This window comes from Papio anubis, chromosome 2 (assembly GCF_008728515.1).
Source record: "Papio anubis isolate 15944 chromosome 2, Panubis1.0, whole genome shotgun sequence".
In the NCBI taxonomy this organism is placed as follows: Eukaryota; Metazoa; Chordata; class Mammalia; order Primates; family Cercopithecidae; genus Papio; species Papio anubis.
The window spans coordinates 131,949,070-131,973,887 of record NC_044977.1 but is presented as its reverse complement, the minus strand read 5'-3'; the positions used below and the strand labels follow the sequence as shown (position 1 = coordinate 131,973,887).

General features: G+C 38.7%; 1 protein-coding gene across 7 annotated transcripts in view; it reads left to right on the top strand.

The window, feature by feature from the left end:
* Positions 1-24,818, top strand: part of LOC101021093 (schwannomin-interacting protein 1) — an 803,298-nt gene that overhangs the window by 760,619 nt on the left and 17,861 nt on the right. For all 7 annotated transcript variants that reach the window (XM_017955752.1, XM_017955753.1, XM_009201444.2 and 4 more), the window contains one exon: positions 11,735-11,853. In XM_017955752.1, coding sequence (XP_017811241.1) covers positions 11,735-11,853 — 119 coding nt within the window. The remainder of the gene's footprint in view (positions 1-11,734; positions 11,854-24,818) is intronic.

Here is a 24,818-nt window from a genome sequence, read left to right as displayed (position 1 = left end):
TACATACGTGTGTGTGTGTGTGAGTGTGGGGACTGTTTTAAGTATATTCTGTACTTCCTAGAGCAGTTCACAACAGCTTATGTTCTTTCTCCAGAAGCTGAAACTTAAATATGTAAAAGAGGTTTCAGTGACCTGCCATGTTGCCCTTTGTGTTTTTCATCCCTTGTGATCCCCAAGACAGGAATGAGAACCCAAGGTGATAGTTCGCTGAGTCTTATAACCGTAACGCTTCTCAGCTGTCCGCTTCTACCGGAAGTGGTGTGCAAAAGATGCTTGGGACACTCTGCCGTAAGAGTCAGATTGCTTATCCAACTCTGCAGAACAAGTGTAGCTATATCATACTTCTGCTGTTTTCAGTGTCAAAGAACTGGTCATGGTTTCCTCTGTCAAACTATTTCTCGAATAGAAAAGTATAGGTCAGTTTGCACTTAGGAAAAATGAAAGACATACCATTATTAATGCATTAACAATGAAGTCATCACCGCTGTAGTTTTCTTCTACTTAGAAACAGAGAGAGAACCCAGATGCCTGGAATAAGTGAGCAATGATACACCAGCAACCTGAGACAGGGCTGACTAAAGCTACAGACATGTAAGGCTCAAGGAACTTTAAAACATCAACAACAACAAAACAGAATTGCACTGTGTAACCCATTATCTAACAAAGGCAGTAGAATGCCGCATATGATTTCAGTATCTGATAGGTTAGTACAAAAAAACTGCAAGATAAACCTTCTAGATGTGTGGAGTGCTCAGAGATCAGTTCATTGTGTTCCAGACCTTAAACATTGTTCTTTTCTCATTCCAGCCTTTTAAATACCTTTCTCAGGCAAAGTGCTTTCAAATTTTTATATGTATTGTGATTATTATGAAGACTTCATTGTAATTATCCTTCTTTAAACCCACTCTTTATAATTTTACTATGAGCTTCTAGTGAAACAGGGCAACATATGCTTTTTTAAAAATATGAGGAATAAGAAAATAGTTACCTAGTATAAAAATGACTTTCCCTATTAGAATCTTCCTTTTCTAATTATTTTCTCTAATGTTTTTGCTGTTTTGTTGGCTAAGTAGAAAATTAAATTAGATGCCATAAAGTGGGGCTCTGCAGGCTTTTTTGACCTTGCATTTATCAGGAAGATGGTTTTGAGTCCATGCCTGTAATATACATATATTTTATTCAGAAATAGCACCGACTACTATAAAATATAATATGTACATATAAAAGATATACATATGAATAGACATTTTAAAGAATAAAATGTTTAAAATATAAATATAAGTAAAAGTTGTAATTTTTTTAATATTGTGTGGTACTTTCACCCCATTTTGAGGTCAATTGTCAAAAACAATTAAAAATTTGATACACCCCTGCTTAGGTACCATAGAATTCCCTGAACTAGACGCACTAATAAATACCACATGTGTATAGGGATTATTTTACAGAGTTGTTTTGAAGTCAGACAAACAGCCTTCAAGGGGAAAGGTCACTTTCTGATGACTAAAATTAGATTCCACCAAAGCAAAGGAAGAAAAAGATTATGCATCTGTTCCTTTTCCGTGGGGAAGGTTTTGATTGTAAGAAAAATGTTTCATTAAGGACCTCTGGTTTATTCAGTAGTAATAGTAAAACTGCACTCAACAGAAAACAGATCTTAGTGTTTAAGAAGAAAAGTGCAGACCTTAGCAGAATCCGAGGTGTATGCGTTCAGCCCATTATTTCCCTGCCCTGCTGTGAGCAACTTCTGATCCCCTGATAAAGAACCACAGAGCTGATTGTCTTCAGGACCAACATGGTATGCAGCATCTAAGTCAGTGTCCTCATCCATTCCACCATCACTTACCAAGAGCCCTCTCATATTCCTGGCACTGTGCGTGGCACTAGGATCACCAAAGGGGGACTGAGCTTTCCCTCCAGGAGCTGACAGCCCCAGTGTGGGAGGCATTAAAGGAGCAAACCACATGGAACTGATGCTGCCTGGAGTGTCCAGATAGCTGGTGTGGACTTCTAAAGTGTGCAGCCATTTAGATCTTTTCCTGCCCCAGGAATGTGTACCTTAAACACGAGAGTTGTTCATGTGTACATTCTTGGGGCAGGGAAAGATCTTAATGACACTAATGGAGAGAGAGAAAAGGAAATCGGGAAAATTTAATGTAGAATATGGCAGAAGACTGGCTCCAACTTTGTCCCAGAGCAGAGAAAATGCAGGGAAGCTGGTATTGCCTTGTGTTGCTAGGCCACTATGCACAGAATCAGGGAGCTGACAGCAGGGCGGTGAGTGGGCCCAGGGCCGGGCCAGCCGCTCGCTTCGCTTTGTTCCTCAGGGGTGCCGTCTCGAGTGTTGTGCATCCAATTATGGTGAAAGATTAGGGAGGACCCTGTGAAAAAATTAAAAGGCTGGAAGGAACAATATTTAAAGTGAAGCCACAGCTGCGCCTCATGTTTTTTTTAAAAGGTGAATGGAAATGACTGCTTGAGATAAACTGCAATAAACAGGAACACAGAATGCCAGCTGCCATTCCAGACAAGCGCTCTGCCCTCCCCACACAATTACTGAGGAAAAGCAGCCGTCGACCTCCATTAACCCTCACGTTTTCTTGCCTGCGAGGGCTGAATACGCTTGAAGAACCATGTTAAGTTACCGAAGGCTGGGACCTAGCCCCACCTCAGCCACCTGGGAAAAATCTCTTCCGCTTTGTGGGCCAGGGTCTCCTTTTCTTAAAAGGAAAGAATTAGCCTGATCGGTCTTAGATGTTATAAATGTAAAGCTCCCTGGCTCGTGGTTCAGGTTTCTTATCATATCACCCTGTTGGCACAGCTCGGTTAGCCAGCCTGGTCAGGGAGTGGGTTGTTTCAGGTAACTAGAATTTCCAGTGAAATGCAAGTGTGTTAAATGTATTCTTGTTGTCACACACACACGCGCACAAACGTGAACACACATATGCGTACACACGCCCCTTTCCATGTCATGGTCGTCTTCTGCAGCACTCTCTACTTTGTCTCTTTCCCTTCTCCTCACTAGTTTCCTTAGGCTTCCAGTTCTCCTCATTTTCGTGTATGTGTATGGCTTTTTAAAAAATTGAGATATGATTCACACACATAAAAGCCACCATTTTAAAGTGTACACTTTGACGGTTTTTAGTATATTCATAAGGCTGTGCACACCATCGTCTAATTCCAGAATTTTTCGTCACCTCACAAAGAAACCCTGTACCCATCAGGAGTCACTCCCAAATCCTTTCTTCTCTCAGCCTCTGACAATCACTAATTCACTTTATGTATTTGTAAATGGACCTGTTCCAGATATTTCAGGCTCCTTTTCTCTCCCTTTCTTCATTCTTCTCACTACCTTCCCCACCCCTTCCTTTTAATAGTAATAACAGCTACTACTTTATAAATTTTCTCTCTGTGCCAGGCACAGCGCCAAGCACTTTCTATATAGTATTTCATTTAATTATTAAAATAACCTAAAAATAGGTATTATTTCTTTTTGCAGAAGAAGAAACTGAGGCTCAAAGAGTCTCAGTAACTCGTAGTCATGTCAGAGTCAACATGTTAAGCAGGGTCTTCGTGACTCTAAATCCTCCTCCCCACCTTCTTTCTGGCCATGAGTCTGTGTCTACCTCCCCTGGATCCTAGGTCCATTCTGACACAGAAGGTTGAGGACACCAGCTTCCTGGCTGCTGATTAAGGCTTGGCTGTTTCATAACCATGCAGTAAGTGTTTGGGACTGTTGTGTTCCTGACAGTGATACTGAATGACTGTGATGGGTTTCCAGGCTTCTAAAATGGCACCTGTTAAAAATAGGTTTGCCAGATAACACTGTCTTGGGCTAAAAAGTATTCTCTGGTAGGCAATCATGTGAGAAGTAGAATGAGCTCAGGTTCATTCCCAGCAGTTTGTGTTTTGGATATGGTGCTCGCAGGGGAGGAAAATCATTCAGTTTTCCACCATATCCCTTGAGGAGTTAAGGTTGAAACACCTTCTCTACAGTAGCCATCTTTGTAGACTGCACCTTAGACTCCTTTACTTTCAGCAAGGTTCCCATTCTAAGTGGCTACTGAACTTTACCGTAGGTGTTGGTTAAATACCTTTGCTTACCTTCACAATCAAAATATTCAAGTGCTATGGACTCTTGTGCAGTGGCACTTCTATCTGCCTGTTTCTGTGTATGTCGCTTCCCTATAGCATAAGAAGGAATGCAGTCAACACTAGGCAAAACCATCCTCACAGTTAGACTAATTGTAAATAAATATCTGCATTCTCTGGACTGGCATCCCAGTTCTTTTGATGTCAGCCAATACTCAAGTAAAATAGGTGTCAGAAGACGCAGGGCCCCAGAGTCCTTCCCCTTGGGTCCCCATCCTGGGCTTTAGATATCCGAGGCCAGCTCTCTCACGGGTACAGGTCCTGAGCAGTTTACACCCAAAAGCCTTAACGTTGCCCAGCAGCCCAGGCTATCACTTATTTAAGGAAATGTGTTCAGGCAGGTTGGTACGAGGATGCAAAGATAAGAAATTTCAACACCTTTTCGGGAAACCTGTATTTGGCAGCTCATCTTGACCTTTCTGGATGTTTAGTGTAAGTGACTGAAATGGAAAATGTCAGAAACACACAATGAAAAGAAAGTGTCCTGACTTACTATCCGTTCAGTGATGCAATTGAAAGATACTATTTTTTAACTTATATTTCCACTACCAATTAAAAAGCACTACCCAGGGGATAAAATAAGATTCAAGAATGTAAAATAACCTGCATGGTGCAAGCATTTATGCACTTGACATTCAACAGCATACAATTTCTTTTCTTGTGGAATGCTGTTTTTATATTCTGGTCTAGTGACAAATTCATGATTTGTCTCAGTGAGAAAATAATTAGAAAGTACTGTCAGTGTATTTTGGTTTTCTTTTGGCCTTTTCGTTTCAAAGAAAATTAATAACATTTACATAACAAACAACTTCTATACTTCTGGTTCATAATGTTTAAGAGCTTCAGACTCCTCACACTGTAATGCTGCCTATAAATGTTAGAATAAAGCTGTCTTTCAAGCTGGGGAAAGAAAGAAGAGCGACTACCACTTTCCTAAAGGAAGAGAGAGCCTCAGAATCCCAGTTATGTTCCCTGGCGGATGCTGCTAATGGTGATGATGCCAGATATCACTAGGCAATAGATTGCACTGAAGCAAGGGGATCATTAATTGCTTCAAAACAAGCATCCTGGTAAGGCCTTGGCAGAGGCCAGGCTGCTACAAATGAAATCCACCTGGCTCCAGAGTCTGGCCATGCCACATGGAACAGATGTATGCTCAATTACAGAAGAACCAACCCTGTGTTTCATCTAGCTACTTGATCTGCTCAATTTGTTTAAAGCTGTGGTTCTCAAAGTGCCTATGCTAGCATCATCAGCAGCATCTGGGAACTTGTTAGAAATGCACATTCTCACCTCCACCCCAGACTTTCTTGAAAAAGAAAAATAGACTGTGTATTTACAAGCCCTCCAGGTAATCCTCTTGCACAGTCAATCAAGTTTGAGAGCTATTGGCTTAAAGAAATGTGTGACAGAGAGGGTGGGGGTGTGTGTGTGTGTCTGTGCATGCGCACATGTATGCTCCTCCCTGGTCTCCACTTGGCCAACCAGTGTCCCAGCAACCCCTGGCATCCTGAGTTCCTTTCTGGGCCACGGGGGACCAGTGTATTCATCAGCTTCTGGGATGATGCAGCCCATAATCCTTAGGAAGTTTTTTGTCAATGGCAAAAAACTTTTTACCTTTTTACCATTGGTGGCAAGTATTTACTTCATTGCTTTAACAAGCACTTCCTGAGGCCTGCAGGTAACACCAGTGTAGAAGACAGAGAAAGAGCAGTCAAGGCCTGTGAGGCCTCTTAACCTTAGAGAAGATCTGCAAAACCTCTAACCTTTTGCAATTCCTGGGGCTTATTAGAAACGCAGAGTCTCCGGCCCTGTCTCTGATTTAGAACATGCATCTTAGCAAGATCTTGAGGTCCTCATAAGTACCCTGAAGCCTGAGAAGCATTGCACCAGGTAACAACTTAGCAGTGTGAAAAAGAGGATGCTAGACGTGGTATCTGTAGGGGTTATTAGTGAATTAGTACTGAGACAATGAGCATTATAAAACAAGTACATCCAATAATTTTTAAAAGTCTATTTCACTTCCCGTGGCAAAGAGTGAAAAGTGAGAAACAAATGCATCTGGGAGGACGGGAAGCTCAATGCGGGGAAGAGCAGAAAGACAGAAAATTGGGGGAAACACTTTTCTTTCTCCCACTCCTCCTTCCCACAACTGAATCTTGTCCAGGCCTCCAACTGTTCCTGCTCCAAATCTTACATCTGCTTTTATTCCCACCTCTGTGCCTTTCTCATCTACTGGATCCCCTGATTCCCTAGGCCAGGTTTCCTTAAATCCATTCATCCTCAGGGGAGTTTGAGGAGCCCTTTCCTCTTGGTCTGACAGGCCCTTTCCGCCTCTGTGGGTTTTATCATCTGTGCAGGACTCAGAAGGAAGCAGCTGCTTGTTGTGTCCTAAGCACCAGATGGCTTTAGGTTCAGGTTTAGGCTGTTATTTCCTGAAGTGTGTTCCTGAGAGCCCTAGAGCCCACCCCTCCCCCCACCCCCGCCGATTTTCCCACAAAAAATACAGTTTGTCAATTAAATAGATTTTGAAAATGCAGAAAACACCCAATTTTCCACTTGTAAATTTACGTGCAGATTAGCATGCTGAAGGCTTCTTGCTTCAGAGACACCACAATGCTGCTAGTAAGGTGGGCTGGGCCAGAGGCAAGAAGGCAGAACCTGGGGAGGGGATGCAGGAATGATCTTGGTGTGTAAGGGATGGGGCCATGCCATATGCCGAAAAAAAAGTATGGAAAGGTCCTGGGGACATATTAGATTTGAAGAGAGATGATACCTACGCATGCAGAACATTTTGCTTTTTATTTCATTACTGAATGCCCGTCTTTGTTCTTGTCCAGATTGGGGAATTGCAGTAGAACAGAGCACATCAGGAAAGGCTGAGCGTTGGTGTTCAGAGTCTACAAGCGCTCAGTGATCTGTGTTCTAAGATCATGGTGGCTTGCATGGCGTCATTGAAAGTCATTGTGAGCCTTATCTGCTCAGGCACAGCGGGTGGCAGTAGGAAATTTAGCGACAGATGAGGACAAAAACTTCCTGGGGCTGAATAGCGGTGAGTTTCTAATCATATTTTTGCTTTCATCTGGGGCTTGAATAGCTTTTCTGCCTGATAGTGATGAGCCCTATTCCTCAGTTGCCCTTTGCTTTTGCTAGCAATGCCAATTTTAGATGTCGTACTTTTGTTTTATGAGGGTATTTCCCAAGGCTGTTTTAGGAGTGGACAAGGCTCTGCTTGTCATAAGTGCAACCTGACAGTGGTGTTTTGAGTCAGCCTCTTCCTTTTCCTGTACCCTTGGCTGTTTCTCACCCTGGAGCGTCTTGGGCTTGGCTGGATTGAGGGGGCTGGTGGAAGACGTATTTGCCTTGCAGGTATAATTCCTCAGAGAATAAACCGTCTTTGCAACCACACACACATATATTTTACACATGTGGGCAACTGAAAGAAAATTAGGTTCTCATTGTTACATTTTAACATTGAGCAGTGATGGTAAGGAGTGGTCCTGATGAGAAGATATTTGTATTGTGGATATCTGTGGTTATGATTTAGCCTGTGGTATGTATGCTTTGCCAGTGTTTTCTCTTTTTGTGAGAAAACGTCACATCCATCTCAGGGAAGAAGTAGACCCATAACTCTTTGTGCCACATTTTATCCCCTACATGGTACCTACCATTATTATTAGTCTGAACACCTTACTCTTTCATGTGGAAAAGTGATGTGAAAAAGCAGGAAGATCTGGGATTAGAAAGCATGGACTTGGATCCTACTGCTCCTGCCTAACAGTATGGTAACCTTTCATCTCCCGCAGTTTCCTCATATTCAAAGCAGAAATTGGAGTATGAACCATAATGCTACCGTCTATCACAGATTTACATTACCACAGGTCGGGTACAGCTGCTAAGTAATTTACCTAAGTTTTCTCATTTAATCTTCCAGCATCTAGTGAGATCCTTTGCCTCTGGACTGGGAAGAGTTTTCCAAGCACAAAAGCCACTGACAGCATGACAGAGGAAGCAAGCTATTGACTTAACTACATAACATTTGCGGTTGAAACTCAAAAGGACAAATACTCTACTATAAAATGTTTAAAATTCTCAGACCTTAGTAGAAAAATAAGCAAAGCTAGGAGTAAGTAATTCAGAGAAAAGAAAGTACAGTCACTAAAACATTTAAATATTTACTCTAACTAGTAATCAAAGAAATTAAAATTTAAAAACATTACTTTTTGCCTATCAAATTTTTTAAAACCTTTTTTTTTAAGTGAAAATTTCAGTGTTAGCCAGGATGTAGTGAAAGCTGCACCCTCTTACATTGCTGGCGGGCGTGTGGATTGGAACAGCTTTTTTTGAGAGCAATGTGACAAAATGTGTCAAGAGCCTCAACAAATGTTCACACTCAGCTGATCTGCTAATTCCACTTCCAGGAACTAATCCTGAGGAAATAATCAGACATGTGGGCAGGCATTTATGTAAAGAGGCTAATTTCTGGCCAGGCACGGTGGCTTACGCTTGTAATCCCAGCACTTTGGGAGGCTGAGGCAGGCGGATCATCAGGTCAAGAGACTGAGACCATCCTGGCCGACATGGTGAAACCCCGTCTCTACTAAAAATACAAAAATTAGCTGAGCATAGTGACGTGAGCCTGTAGTCCCAGCTGCTTGGGAGGCTAAGGCAGGAGAATTGCTTGAACCTGGGAGGTGAAGGTTGCAGTGAGCCAAAATGGCGCCACTGCACTCCAGCCTGGCGACAGAGCGAGACTGCATCTCACCAAAAAAAAAAAAAAAGAGGCTAACTTCCATGTTATTTTTAATTTAACACAACCCAAATGGCTAACCATAGAGGGTAACTCCATAGGATGGAATGATATGCAACCATTAAAGATTGTATTTTTATTCCTTTCTGGCTTTTCTGGAGGAAAAATTTTTTAAAGATTTTAAAATTATGTTTTTAAAGAATTTGAAGTGATACAAGGGCAATTCTGAAAATATAATAAACAATATGATCTCAACTTTATAAAAAGGAAAATAATACACATATATGATAAAAACTAGGAGGAAATATACTAAAATGTTAGCAATCATCTCTCTCTAAGTGGTTGGGATTATGGGTGATGTTTATATTCTTTATGCTTTTCTTGATTTGTTCAGTGGTATCCAGAGACAGAAAGAGAAGGAGAGAGGGGGAAAGAGTGTATTATACAACAGTCCTCTTTAAACTGTTAATGAAGTATTCAGGTGTAAAGAACTGCAATTAATGTAAATGGAAATATTTGTAAGGCCTCTCCCAATATCTGTAGCTCTAGTTTATCAAGAAAGATAGACATGGAATCAAGGGTATCTTCACACATTCATACCCTGGGATAAGTGTTTTCTTTAAAGCCTGTTTTAGACCCTAGGCTAATGTCGGGCCAGCGTGTGTTGAACATTAATCCTTAACATTCATGTTGCTATCTACTGATTTTATATTTGGATATTCAGCTATACTCAACAGTCTTCTGCCTGTTGAAGACTTTGGTGAGAATCTCTTTTGTCTGTGATATGGATTGAGAAATAGGTTCACTGACTGTACAAAATCTGCCTGGCAGATACGGGGATTTGAAATGAACTTGTTTTAAATAAAGGTGTCAAGTGATGTGATTCTGTTTTGGCTGGACCATCCCAAGTGCCAGCCTTGCATATTCGGAAAGGTGGTTTGCCCTAATTAAGTTTCCAAGCAGTACAGTTGCAAGTGGTTTGTGAAATAAAAGGCATTCTTGCTTCCCTCTATAACCTTATGGTTGCTTTCTTAAGGCTTGGTTTTATGCTAGCCCAGCAAAAAATAAGAACTATGAAAGCAGTCTTTCACATCTGTAAAAAAAAAAAAAAATCTGTATAAAAGTAGTCTTTCACTTTATGACTGTACTACAAACACACACACACACACACACACACACACACACACATATGCTAGCTCCTAGTATGATGCAGTTTCATTGATACATGCTAAAATGGGGTGCTATATATATAGACAGAGATAATCGCTAAGTGTGTACAGTTGAAAGAATGCTTATGGTGTCCAAGGATTAAAAAGTGTGAGAGAAAAGGAGAGTAGAGATGAGGTTTCTTCGAACTAGTTCTCAAACCTGTTGAAATTAAATATCTGGCACTAGAGCCTGGGGCATTCTAATGCAGCCTGTAGAAGCTGGATCTTCGGAACCACTGTCTTAGCTGTACTTTGCTGTCATGTATTTTATTCTGTGCTGTCTAGTACAATATCCACTAACCATCTGTGATGGTTGAGCTCTTGAAATGAGGTAGTGTGCCTGAGGAGCTGAATTTTTAATATTAATTAATTAATTCTTAAGTTGAAATGCAAATAGCCACATGAGACTAATAACTACCATATTAGACAGAGCAGCCTTAACCTATTGTATACTGTCCTTCACTTGGGAATGAAGTTATTTTCAGTGCGCCCTTCCAACAGGCTGTGCCTTTTGTCATTGTGACACAGTGATGCTCCAGAACCTCCTTCTGGGAGAATGAAGGCATCACCAAGCCTTTAGTAGCCACACCCAGTCACATGACCTGCATTTTGTAATATAATTTGCTCAGTGTGGTCTTCAAGCCCTCGCTCAGTGCATGAAATGTTACTTCTCAAAGCCTTTGTCATCTCACAAAACTAAAATTTCATCCTCAGCCCAGGATTTTTGACTCATGTTGTTTGTTTTTTTGTAGTAGTTTCATTTTTAACCAAGGAAATCATTTTTAATCTTCTCCCCTGTTGTTTAAAGGGTTTAAAAGTTCAGCATGGTGAGTTTTTATGGGGCATTTAATGAGAAGCCAAGCATTGTAAACATATCCAAAGGATCACAGTAGTGTAGTTTACCAAATCCTTTTCCTATGCACACTGACCTGACCTCCCTTCAAAATATGAAACAGATGGGCCCAGCTAGAATTCTCCAGCTATTCCAGACATTATTGTCAAGGTTTCTCACATTCTAAAACCTGGTGAGATGAGGCTTGCCCTTGAATGGAACCAAGAGTCCCTGACAAGACTGTAAGCTGCATGGAGGCAGGTGCTATGTCTGTCTTGTCCTGGATTCTCTTCTGGCCTTATTGTGGCATCTGCCAGATCCCAGAGGCTGCCTGTTGGTGAAGTGAATTACTGTTCTTGCCATAGAGAAAATGGGCTGGCTAAAGGGACATGTAAAGCAGAGAGAAGACAAGATCCGGGAAAGGGCACATTTGGGATCGAAGTGATTTGATTCAGGAGAAAGTACTTGCCCTCCACAACTTTACCTATACCTAGCAGGTAAGAAGAAGAAAGATTGCAGTGACAAATAATGTAGTTCTATCCTGGTGAAAATCATTGAGTACCATGATGGTGATTACTTAGACTAGAGATTAGAATGAGCTCTGAAGAATTGAAATTCAAGCCAGAGAGACTGGTAAAATTTCAGCTTTTAATAATTCAAATGCTCTTGTGCTGCAGCCTATTTATTTGTTTTTCATCTAATGTTACAGTTCTAAGAAACTTAACAAGTTAGACTGCCTGTGGTTGTGCTATATCTGCCCACTTATCAGCATTTTTTGTTTTCTTGAAATTTTAGGCACAGAAAAATGAGAGAGAGTCTATCAGACAGAAGTTGGCACTTGGAAGCTTCTTTGATGATGGCCCAGGAATTTATACCAGCTGTAGCAAAAGTGGGAAGCCAAGCCTTTCTTCCCGGTGAGTGTTCTTTTGAGTTGAATTTCTGATATGTACACAGTGGATTTTGTCACTTGATTATTCTAATAAAAAATGGCTTTTAAATCTTCCGTAGTTTTTTTTTTTTCCCCTCGCATAATGGGTTTTAGACCCTTCCCCACTTGTTTGTTCGTTTCTTTGTTGTTATTATTGTTGTTATTGGCTCATTGCCCAGCTACTTGAGGTCAGATTTTTATATTCCATTTTTTTTCTAGACACAATACTGATGTTGTACATTGATAGAGGAATCAAGCCACACTCCTAAGCAAGCTGACTTACGATTAGAGACATGTGGCAGACTACCAAATTTCCCATTAAGCAGTCACAGATCACCCAGAATCACCCCCCTGACACATTTGATTGCAATAAATACTCGTAACTGAGAAATGCAATTCCCGCTTTGATCATTCAATGTTTATTACAGTTCTTAACCTGTCCTCCAGGTGGTTTTTCTTTATCTTAATTTATTTCAGGATATCATTACTCTTTATCATAATTTATTTCAGGATATTATTGGTCATTTGCATAGCTTCTAATTCCAAGTAAGACATATTTAAATTATAATTTTATCCAAAAAACAGTGCTATAGGCCAGAGTTTCTCAAACTTTAATGTGCTTATGAATCATCTGGGGATTTTGTTAAAATGAAGACTCTGATTCAGTAGATCTAGGTGAGGCTCAAGATCCTCCATTTCTGTGAAGCCTCAGCTGTGATATTCATGCTGCCATTCCATAGGTTACTTTGATTAGTGAAAGTACAGACAGTCTGCAAAGTTAGGCATTACAAATACGGGTATTCCAAGTGATGAAAGCACGTAGAACGTTTTTACTAAGATATAGTAACTGATGACCTATTGGCATTCTCATGGTCTCCTCTTCACTCCTCAAATGTCTGTTTCCTCTCAGTCTTCCTTTGGGCTAAAAGCAAATATACTCTGTTAAAATACTCAGTTATTTTACCATCTTCAGCTAGGCGTTGGAAACAAATTATAGTATTTATGCATCCATTTAACCAACATATTTCTTCCATGTCTTCGTGTGAGGCCTGGAACTAGGCATTTTTAAAATATCTATCTGTATTCCATATGGCTTTCAGTAAGGCTTGTACTACTGTCTTATCCTGAGAGATTCTAAATCAGCAACAATCAGAAAGCAGACACATACTCACATATACACCTATTTGTGAGGCACTGCAGGCAGATCAGTACATCAAGACAAGAACGCCAGTTTCACCAGGCAGTGTTCCAGCATCTCTTCCTCAGCTGGGTGCCAGTTCTGTCTCAGAACATTCCCTTGTATTCCTACACATCCCTCCAGAACTGGATGGTCAGCCCTCCCCTTTCCCTTGGGAGCACCTCTTTCCCCTCCCAGTTAGATGTGGCAGAAGACGCTTTGGCCTAGGAACCTGGAGGTCTGAGGATTAGTCCTAGTACATTTCTAATTTTGAGACTTTAACAATTTACTTAGTTTTACCATGTCTCATTTTCTTCATTTTTGTGAAATGAGAGCATTGGACCATATCATCTTAATAGATCTCTGCCGCTGCACTCTGATATTTCCCAGAGTGCCAAAATTTCTTCTTTTAGAAGCCCAATCTGTCTGTTCCACAATGTCATATCCCTGTTACAAATGAGAGGTTTTGGTTTTGAAAATCAATGATATACACACACACACACACACACACATATATATACCTATGTACATATATATAACCCATATACATGTATATGTACATAGGTATATATGGATGTATACATATGTATATGTGTCTCCGTGTGTGTGTATATATGTATACTCCAGGTATATTTATATTATCCTTATCCCACTCTCCAGAAGTAATAACTTTTTACTTCTTAACTGTTTCTTCTGGTATTTACCTACATATCTCTAAATAAAATGCTTATCTTCTTAGTTTTTATTTTAACCATCAGACTATCTACTATAAAAAAAACAGTGATTTAGCTTTTTTTATAGCCCTCCCAAAGACTCTCATCTCTTCTATTCTTCCTTTAGAGTAATTTCATAATTTAGAGTCAAATAGCTATTTAATGTTTACATTATTAAGATTATGCATTATTCATCCCTTCTCGGCCTTTTAGCTAAGATCAAGTGTAGATTATGCATTATTCTCACTGAACCATGTAGTAAACTATGGTTACTTGAGAAATTTTATTTTTTTGGTCCTGAAATTAGAATTGCCTGCTTTTTCCCCATGTACTGCATTTGTATTCCAGTGTGTGAATATACCACAATTTATTTGGCCACTCTCCTGATAATGGGCACTGGATTGTTTCAAAGGTTTTGCTCTTGTGAACAATGCTACTTACAACTCTTTGGGGCATACCTAGGGGTGGAATTACTAGGAAAATACATGAATGTTTACACTTAGAATATAATGTCAAACTGTTTTCCAACATGGTTGCAACAAGTTATACTCCTGCCATCAATGTTTCAGAAATCCTGTGGATCCATAACGTTGCTAACATTTGATATTGCCAATTTCTTTTAAGTTTTTGTGAATTGAATAGGTATAAAATTATTTTTATTGCGTATATTAGCCATATTTGTTTTCTCTTCTGTGAAGTATCTGTTTGGGTCCTATGCCAAATTGCTGTTGGATTCCTTATGCTTTTCTCATCGACTTATCAAAGTTCTTCAATCATGATACTAATGCTTAATACATTGTATGTATTGCATATATCATCTCCCAAGTTGTAACTTGTTTTTCACTTTTTTAATATGTGTTTTATGACCATAAGTTATTAATTTTATGGGTTAATTTTATATTGAATTTTATCAAACTTTTCTAATCAATGGCTTTCTGTATCTTGTGTAAGAAATATTCTTCTCCCCCAAGATCCAATAGACATTCATTAGACTTCCTACCAAGAGTTGAAAGTGTTGAGTTTTTAAAAGTCTGCAATCAATCAAAAATTGATTTCTTAATATGGGATGAAGAAGTCAAATTTGATCGTTTTCCTTATAGATGACCATTTCTTTATCATATTTATTGAACAATCACTCTTTTACTCACTGATCTTATAGACTACTCCCATGGATACTGCATATTAATGGAAATATATTCTATTTCATTATTGTTTCTATCTCAGCAGCAAAATATAGTCTTAATTACAATAGCTTCAAAATAAGTCCTGATATCTGGACAGGAAAGTTCTTTTTGTTATTCTTTTTCTTCAGAAGTATGCTGCCCGTTATGGCTTTTTTTATTCCTCTACATAAACTTTAAATAATATAATCAAGTTTAATAAAATACTCTCTTGGAATTTTGAATGTAATTGCGTTGATTCTATAGACCAATTTAGGAAGCATTACATTTTCACATTGTCTTTCTATCCATGAATATGGTCTGTCTCTCCATTTATTTAGATCTTATTAGGTATTGCTTAATAAGGTTTTATAATTTCCCATTTAGACATATTACACATCCCTTGTTATATTTCTTCTAGATACTTGCTATTCTGATATCTTAAATTCTCTTCAGTAATGCTTTCTCATTTGCTGCTGGTGAACAGAAATGCAATGAACTTTGTATACTAGTGTTATATCCAGCCACTTTGTTGTTGCTTCTATTACTTCTCCACTCTCCTATTATTTCTAATAAAGTTGTCTGTAGATTCCCTGGGATTTTTGAACAATGATGTCATCTACAAATAATGGCAGCTTTATTTATTCATTTCCAATTCTCATGCTCCTGGTTTCTTTGTCTTATTGGATTAGGTAGGTACCCTAACACAGTGAGGATTAGAAATAGTAGTAGTTGGAATCCTTAGGTAATTTCTCATATTAAATGAAATGTTTCTACTGTTTTCCCATTTCAGATTATGTTAATTTTATGTTTTCTTTAATGATTCTCTTTATGAGATGATATTCCCTTCCAGTTATAACTTACAAAGAATTTTTATCATGAATGGGTATTTAACTTTATCACATGCTTTTTCTTCATCTGTTGAGGTGAAGAAAAAGCAAAATTTCATTCTGTTAAGCTATCGTATGAATTAACGAATTACATTTATAGATTTTCAAAATATTAAACTGTGCTAGCATACCCAGTCTAAACCTAAACTGGTTAGGGAGTATTATATTTTTTCAGATACTGTTGGAGTATTATATTTTTTCAGATACTAATATTATAAATAAAATCTGAGTAAATAAATTATAAATAAAATTAATATTTTATTTATAACATTTTGTTTAGTATTGTTAGGTTTATATTCATGATTGACATGGACGTATTGTGTTCTTTTCTTCTGATATTTTTGTTTGGTTTTAGTATCAGGGTCCTGCTGGCTTAAAAACGGATTGGGAACTATTCTCTTTCATATTGTCTAAGAAAAGTTTACATAATATTTTTATGATCTGTTTCTATAAACTTTGGTAGGACTCATTTCTCTCTGGGCCTGGTGTTTACTTTGTGTATTTGCTTTAACAACAGCTTCCATTTCTTAAGTGGTTATAATATTATACATACTTTTTATTTCCTCAGATCAGTCTGATGAGTTGTATTTTTCTAGGAATATGTCCATTTTGTTTGTTTTCAAAATTGTTGGCATATTTTCTCATTTCACTAAAAATATTAATTTTAATTAAATTGTTTAAAATGTTTTCTTCTGATCTGTTGTCCATCATGACTTTCTGAGTTTATTTTTTGTTTGTTTTGCTTTCTGCCCACCAATAACTAAGTATAAGACACTAAAAGCTGTTTATAAACTGTGGTTGGCGCTAGTTGGCATCCGTCATCTGCTTAGAGAGCTCTTCCCTGACCACCCTGTTAAAAGTAAACACTGTCATACCCATCACTTTGTCCTGTCTTATCCTGCTTATCTTCTTATCCTGATTTGTTGGTATGTGTGGGGGGTGGGAGAGAAGGGGGGTGCTTATTACTACCTGACATTGTAGTGTGTATACTTTGTTCTGTCTTTCTCTAGCTCTAAAATATAAGCTCTAAGAGAGCAGGTCTTCATCTCTATTTTGTTCACCACTGTAACTAATGCCTAAAATAGTGTCTAATACATAATCACTAAATATTTATTGAACAAATGAATGGTGAACTTCACTATAGAATGGCCGAATAAGGACACAGTTCTTTCATTGGGATGCATCTAATTAAGAGTATCTGGGGGTCTTTTCTCTTGGGCTATGAATTGTGACTGAGAAACCCTCCAACCTCATTTTGAGTCATTTTAAACCTGGCTGCCAATGTTTTAAGACTCTAGCAGGGGAAAGATGGGAACTGTAGCATGTAAAATTTTACTTAATTTCCTTGATTTCAGTAAAGCACCTGTTTGCCACCTCAGCTGTGCCTGAGCGTGCTCCAGTCTCAACCTCTTAAGACAGTAAGTTTTCTGATTCTGCCAGGCCACAGGTGGTCAGGGCAGATAGCAGGGCAGGAGGGTCCTTTCAGGTGTTAAATCAGTCTTCCTTTGTGTTCAGTCCTACTTCACTCCCCTACTTTCAGCTGTATCTGAGCATTCCCAGGATTCTGCAGTGGAAATGCATGTGCTTCCTCTACCAGCCTCCCGTGTGGGCACATGGTAGATTGAGGTAGTTACATCAAATACTCCCCACCCATCTGCATATCATCTTCTAAAATTTTGTCAAAATCTCTTGTGTGCTGTTGTTTCTGTTTCCTTTTTCTTTGTCCATGTAGATTTATACCTTCTTTTTTTCTTTAATGTTATTTTGGTAGGATTTCAGAAGTGAGAGTAGATACTTGCGCTCAATATGCCATAGTTAACTAGAAGGTTTTCACTATTTTTAATAGCAGAAATATGTTGAATAAAACCCTGTGTGGAAACCCAGTTTGGCAGTCCTCCTTTTGTTCAGGAGGACTGAAGGAGAGAGACTGGAATACCTCTGCCCAGAAAATGTGTCCCCCATCCTAATTGCCCCTTTCCATGCCTCCCGTTTGGCACCTCTCTCCATCCTTCCCCTACAAGCCCCTGAAGCCTACTTGAAACTCTTCTGGCAGAGCAGAATTTGAAAATCACTGAGTCATCTGCCCCCTGCAGAGACAGGGCTATCTAAACACAAATGTATTTCACAGTAGCTCATAACAAGCTACATTTGTTGACTCACCATAAGGAAGATTATTTATATCCCGTTTTTTCTGATACTTTCATCTTCATGTTCTGGGATGAGATCATCCTCTGAGAACATGATGAGTGTTTCGGATCTCTCTCAGAATGATGGTAATAATGAGACTAAATGTTTCTAAGAAGTATCACTTTCTCCCTGTAAATTTAAAGTTTGCAAAGACTGACTGTCATCCTCCTCATCAGTAATAATGTAGGAGAAAAGCCTTTAGAATGTTCAGTTGCAATTGTGTAACCCATACTCCCTATCCCTGTTAGAATTTGTTTCTACTGCATCACTATCCCTGAAATTCTTCATTGAACTGGAAATACCTTACCTCTTACTTACAAAAATACTTGAGGGATGTCAGAACATTGAGTTCACCAGTATGGTACTCCAAAATGTACCAGAGCACATAACAGTATTTGAAAAACCATTAGGTAACTTACAGAAAACCTATCATTTTTTATGCCCTCCTCCAAGGATTACCTCTAGTATTCTAAAATATTATGCAATTTCAACGGTGAAATAAGATTTTAAGTGGATCTTTCGAGGAGTAATAAGATTAAAACCAGGTAAACCTGATACCAATCTACTACTCTGAAGAGTTCAATGCCCAATTTTACATGAGGCCGGAGATTTAAAATTAATTGACCAAGCAGTGGATTCCTAAATGGCAAGCTTACTTTTTAAGGCAGGGCCTACTGAGGTGAGTGGAATCTTTGGCAAACTAATGGAGTTCTGTTTATGTTTCTTTAAAGGCTGTATATTTGCCTGTAAAAACTAACTTCATGAATAGTATGTGAGAAATTATCAAGTAACATGAGGGTCTGGGAAGACTGGAGTTTCAACTGTTCCTGTGAGCATGAGTTCCTCTTAGTTGTCTGTTGGGTTTTAGCCCCACTGGATTTTTCTAGATGTTGCTATCTCCTAAAGCACATCTTAAGAGTGACAAGCTGTTAAATGAAAGCTAGGCTTACAATAATCCCATAAAGACATTTCATGCCTAATACTGCAGCAAAATAATATTTGATGTTGCTTCATAACTCAACTAATTAAATTTGACTTATACTGAAATGTGACAAGTAGAGGGAGTGTCATTTTTTTCTTCAAAATTTGCTAATCCGCACAGTATCAGCCCTTTACAAACTGAAACTGTACAACCTTTGTCATTTTTTCTATTTAAAAGTGTTTCTGTAAAAAGATTTTTTAAAGCTTAAAATGAAATGAGAAAAATGAATTATCTATTTTTGAAATAAGCTTTCTAAGAAATATTAGGGTTAGTCATATTCTTGAAGAAACATTTTGTCTATTATTACTAGTATAATACTTTCCTATAAAAAATGTTTTCATTGGCCAAACTAATGATCAGTTAGCATTATGTTTCAGATGATGAGCTTATGTAGCTTAGTGTAATTAAAGGAATAGAAACAGGCTTAGCTGCTGTGGGAACACAAGATAGAGTAGTCTTTATTGGTAGATATCTAGGAAATCTTTTATTTTTTAAACATTACAAACTGACCTAACATTGTGAAGGAAGCTTTCTCTGCCTTCTCCTTTTACCTTTTTTCACAGTAACCATGAAATAAATTTGATTCTCACCTCTCTTCTTACCTTACCCCAAGAGAGATCTTATTTACATACATATAAATATAAGTAGTCTTTTTCATAAAGTGTACAATGGGATGATGTAACCTAAAATACGCTATACCATTTTCTCCAAATGCTGAATATTATGAGAGACAGAAATTCCCCAGAGAACTTTTGAGCAGCTGCTTTGAATAATGATTACTGTTTACTTAACTAAACCATTCCAACATCACCCAATCAAAACTCATTTCTTTCTTGGCCTTATAGGTTTATTGGTAAATGGCTGAGACAAGGCCAATAATGGACACCTGCCATCTCCTTTTGTATTTGGGCTGGAGGGCAAGGAGTGGGGGGCACCCTAATCAGGGAGCTGTTATCAACTGGACCAATAACAGTGAATCCAGAGAGACTTCAAAGACATAGGATTCACAGGGACTTTAAAAGTGAGGAATTGGGAATCCGTATATACGACGTGCCACAGAATCACAGGTCGAACCAGCATTATTTTGCCAAGAAAGTCAATCATCCTTTTGTCTCTAACAGTAATAACTTTTGTATGATTTTCTGGAAGAAGTAAGCAGAATGGTTGTATCTGCTCAGCGTTAGCGAGGAAAGAGGTTGTCTAGTTCCAACTCAGTGAAATTGCCTGTCTGTGGCATCTTTCTTGAAACAATAGATGCATACTCTAGCAACATATTTATAACATGCAACATATCTTTTACATTTCATATTAATCTCATACATATACTAAAGATTTGCTTTAAAAACCCTTCATATAAGTATTTCCAAGGTGTGTGTCTTTGCAAATGGTAGCTTATGACCTCTTTTTTTACACTCTTTGAAAAGCCACTGGGTAATCTAAAAAAACAAAAAACAAAAAACAAAAAACTATCTTTTTTTATGCCCGCCTCCAAGGATTACTTCCAATATTCTAAAATATTACACAATTTCAAAAGTGAAACAAGATTTGAAGTGGATCTTTTGAGGAGTAATAAGATTAAAATGGCAAAACAAATTTAATTATGTAAGCAATTCTTCTCCTTCACAAACCTAAAAGAAAAGCAAATTGGTATTTGTGAAATTCTCTTTGTCTAATAAATAGCCTCACTTTACAATAACGCCAATGACCCTGGTTTAATTAGGTGCAATTAATTTTGTGCAAGCTGAATTTGACATCTTGCTAGAGGCACAACCAGCTGTACCCTGTCTTATGAATTTTTTTTATCACCAATGAGAATTCAATTGCCTGAGCTATTGCAAAAGAGGGGGAGGCAGGAAGAAAAAGGCCACAGGGCTGCATTTTATATTTAAAAATGGCTCTAGTGGACAGCTGAATGTTTAATTAAAAGAGCTTCAAGGAATTATTTTTCATTGGTGCATCATCTTTGACAAGCTATGATGACTTTATTACTCTAGTTTGCATTCTCTTTGGACAGTGATCCCACACATGTGTCTAGACACACACAGTTCACGTGACAAGGCTCCATTGAGAGTGCACAAAGCTGCTAGAAAACATTCTCACTGACTGCAGGTGAGCCATGGCATCTAAGGTTTAATGCCATCCTTTTATTCAATCCTGTTGTAAAATTTTCTGTCCTGCTTGGATTGTTCTCATTCAGATTATTGTACACATTAAAAACCCACGGAAGGCCAGGCACAGTGGCATGTGCCTGTAGTAACAGCTACTCAGGACGCTGAGATGGGAGGATCCCTTGAGTCCAGGAGCTTGAGGATAGTTTAGGCAACACAGCGAGACCCTGTCTCTTAAAAAAACAAAACAAACAAACCATGGAAGAGATTTCTGATGAGAACAGAAACCATTAGTGCAATCAACAGATTACAAAGAAGAAAACAAGATCCAATGGCTATAATTTGTGAAATGCTTTCTAAGTAGACAGAATATTTATGTATGGCGTTAGAAAATCAGTGTCATTGAAAACGCTATAAAAAGCTTAGATCCTGCCATATTTGTCCCCTATTCTTCCAGTCTCCCTGTCTCTCTCACCAGAGACAATCACTGTTCCAGGATTTGTATTTGTTCTTCCACCATCGATCATGAGGTGGTGTATCCACATGCTCTGTTACTCACCATGCTTTTTCACTCATCAACATGTTTCAACACTGCCTGCCTGTTCACTAGAGTCAGTGCTGCATTAGTAGGTGCTGCTACAATATTTCATTATCCTTTGTATTTACTCTTAGACACCATTGATTGTAAGACAAATAGTTGTTTTATGTACCAGTAAAAATGAAAAGCCACTGCCATTCAAACGGTGACACATGCCTTCTTAACACTTATAATTTTTATTTTAGTTATTGAAAGAGTCGTTTTAGACTTTTTTGGATATACGCTTTTATCATATGTCTCTTGTGCACACAAAAGAAGAAAAAAAGGTGAAACACACTGGCAAATGTAGTTCTAAAACTTTTTCACATTTACAGTCCAACTCTCCACTTAACCACTTTACCTGAGAGCTGTCATGTCTCAGCTTTTGGGCCATCGGGAGATGGAGTACATCACCTTCCAAGCCATTGTATCCCCATCTGCAAGGTTTGATGCTGGAGCTTTGTTGTTCTTATCAGAAGGCATGAGTGGACAACCAGTGCCCACCTCTTCCTTGGGGATTATTACCTGGTTTGTGGGCTGATAGGGTTAAGTACTGCAATCATGCCACCACCTACCTGAGGTACAGCAGCTGAGATACATCCCTATCTTAGGCCGGGTGTGGTGGCTCTTGCCTGAAATCCCAGCCCTTTGGGAGGCCGAGGCAGGTGGATCACCTGAGGTCAGGAGTTCAAGATCAGCACAGTCAACATGATGAAACCCCCATCTCTACTAAAAATACAAAAATTAGCCAGGTGTGGTGGCGGGCGCCTGTAATCCCAGCTACTTAGGAGGCTGAGGCAGGAGAATCGTTTGAACCCTGGAGGCGGAGGCTGCGGTGAGCTGAGATCATGCCATTGCACTCCAGCCTGGGTGACAAGAGCGAAACTCCGTCTCAAAAAATAAAAAATAAATAAAGACTGCAAAAGGTAAAAAACCACACTTCATAGAATCAATGCAGTCTTATCGATCCACTGCGTTCTTTTTCACAACTGCTTAGAATTCAAACAGTCACAAATGAAATCATGAAAGCCAATGTTTTTGAGATGAAGCTTACCATGGAACCAAGCCTAAATAGTGTCCCCAAAATGTTTCTAAACATGAACATAAAAAGTGGTAAAGCAGTGCTTTAGTGGTCAAAAGAATAAAAGAATTGGCAATTGAGATTTCCACCTACTTCAGGAATATGCCTCAAAAACACACACAGGCACTGACTTTCTGCTGTCATGTTTTTACCCAGTCCGCATGAACATTTTCAAAGGTCTGGAAGGGGAAAAGTATTTCTTCTCTAACCTTCATTGCCTAAACAGCCGAAACTCATCAGCAGGTGGGGTAGATAGATATTTAAACTCTGTCTGGGCTGAGCAGAATAAATAGGCAGCCTGGCTTTAAAAATACAGTTAAATTTATATCAATTACGTTAGAGTCTATAATTTACTGCAGATCCAAGGAGGAGAATGAAATCGAGACTGAATTGAGGAGGAATGTCAACAGTTGAATCACAGTCCATCCACAGAAATGTTCACTTATAAGAAAATGTTTCTTGCTGCCTACGGATCTCCCACGACCCCTAGCACTCTGCCAAAAACAAAAACCCGGCCTGACTCATGTGTGAGTCAGTCCCTGCATAGACGTGGCTGAGTCAGACACACAGCCATCCTCTTCCAGCTATCAAACACTGATCTACTCACCTTTTCTCCAACACACAAATGCTAATCATCAACTCAGTCATGTTCTTTCCTTTTCTTTTTTAAATTCCTGCCAAGGCTGAGCGCAGTGGCTCATGCCTGTAATCCCAGCACTTTGGGAGGCCAAGGCAGGTCGATCACGTGAGGTCAGGAGTTTGGGACCAGCCTGGCCAACATGCTGAAACCCTGTCTCTACTAAAAATACAAAAGCCGGGTGTGGTGGCGGGTGCTTGTAGTCTGAGCTACTCGGGAGGCTGAGGCAGGAGAATCACTTGAACCCAGGAGGCAGAGGTTGCAGTGAGCCAAGATTGTACCACTGCACTCCAGCCTGGGCAACAGAGTGAGACTCTGTCTCAAAAAAATAAAAAGAAAAATAAATAAATCCCTGCCAAATGCCCTTATGTAGCACCTCAGAGGTGCTCAAAAGAGGAAAATCCAAAGCCAACTGAATCTCTTTCACTAAAAAAAAAAAAAAAAAAAAAAAGTATATTTCCTGACATTTTTTTCTATGCATATATCTGCATATTTTTGTTTGTAAAATTGAAATTATAGCATAGGTACTGTTTTTAGCCTACTTTCTTTTACTTAATAGTTGGAAACTTTCATCCAATCTAATAATATTGGACTATTCTTATTCATAAGATTCATCTAATGTAATAATATTGGACTAATCTTATTCATAAGGTTAGTATTTCTACTAGCTGCAGAATAGCCCATCATATATTTCACCATAATATACTTTATCAATCTTTATTGTTAGGCATTTAAGTTGTTGCCAGCTTTTTGTTTTGGTTTTGGTTTGGTTTTGCTTTCTTTCTTTTTTTTTTTAATCTTTCTTCTCTTTTTTTCTACCATTAATGAATTTGTTTCATCCTTTTTAAAGTGCCCTGACATTTCAAGACAGACTTTCCTGAAGTATCAGTGTTGTGATAGTGTGTAATTTAACCTCTCTGAGCCGTTGTTTTCTCATATGTGAAACAGGGTTCACAGTGCTACTTAATGTGTATCTGAGGGTTACACGTAAAATAGCAAAATGCCTGGCACATAGTAGATGCTCAAAAATAGTAACTTTTAATTTCAGAATACAGATTACTTGGAAATTACTTGGCCTTATTTAAGATGGAAGTAGATAACATTTGGTGCCTATGAGAGATGGCAGTTTTATTCCTAGCATCAGAAGAGGCCTTGTTCTGGTCTTTCATTCATGCTAGAGAACATTTCAGTAGAAAATGCATTTTCCCAACATTAAGATTCTATAATTCCAAATTTAATTACATGAGAATGGTCATTAGTGAAGGAAATGGACACTGTAGAATTCGATGTAGAATTAGAACCAACAGCCGTCTGAGGAATGCAAGTATTTATAGCTCTCTGGAGATTCAGGTTAGGATACAGGGGCAATATTTCTCCAAAGAAAAGCTGGTAAGTGGTAGTTTCCCTTTTCTATTAGTTGCCTAAGTCAGTGAGGAGAT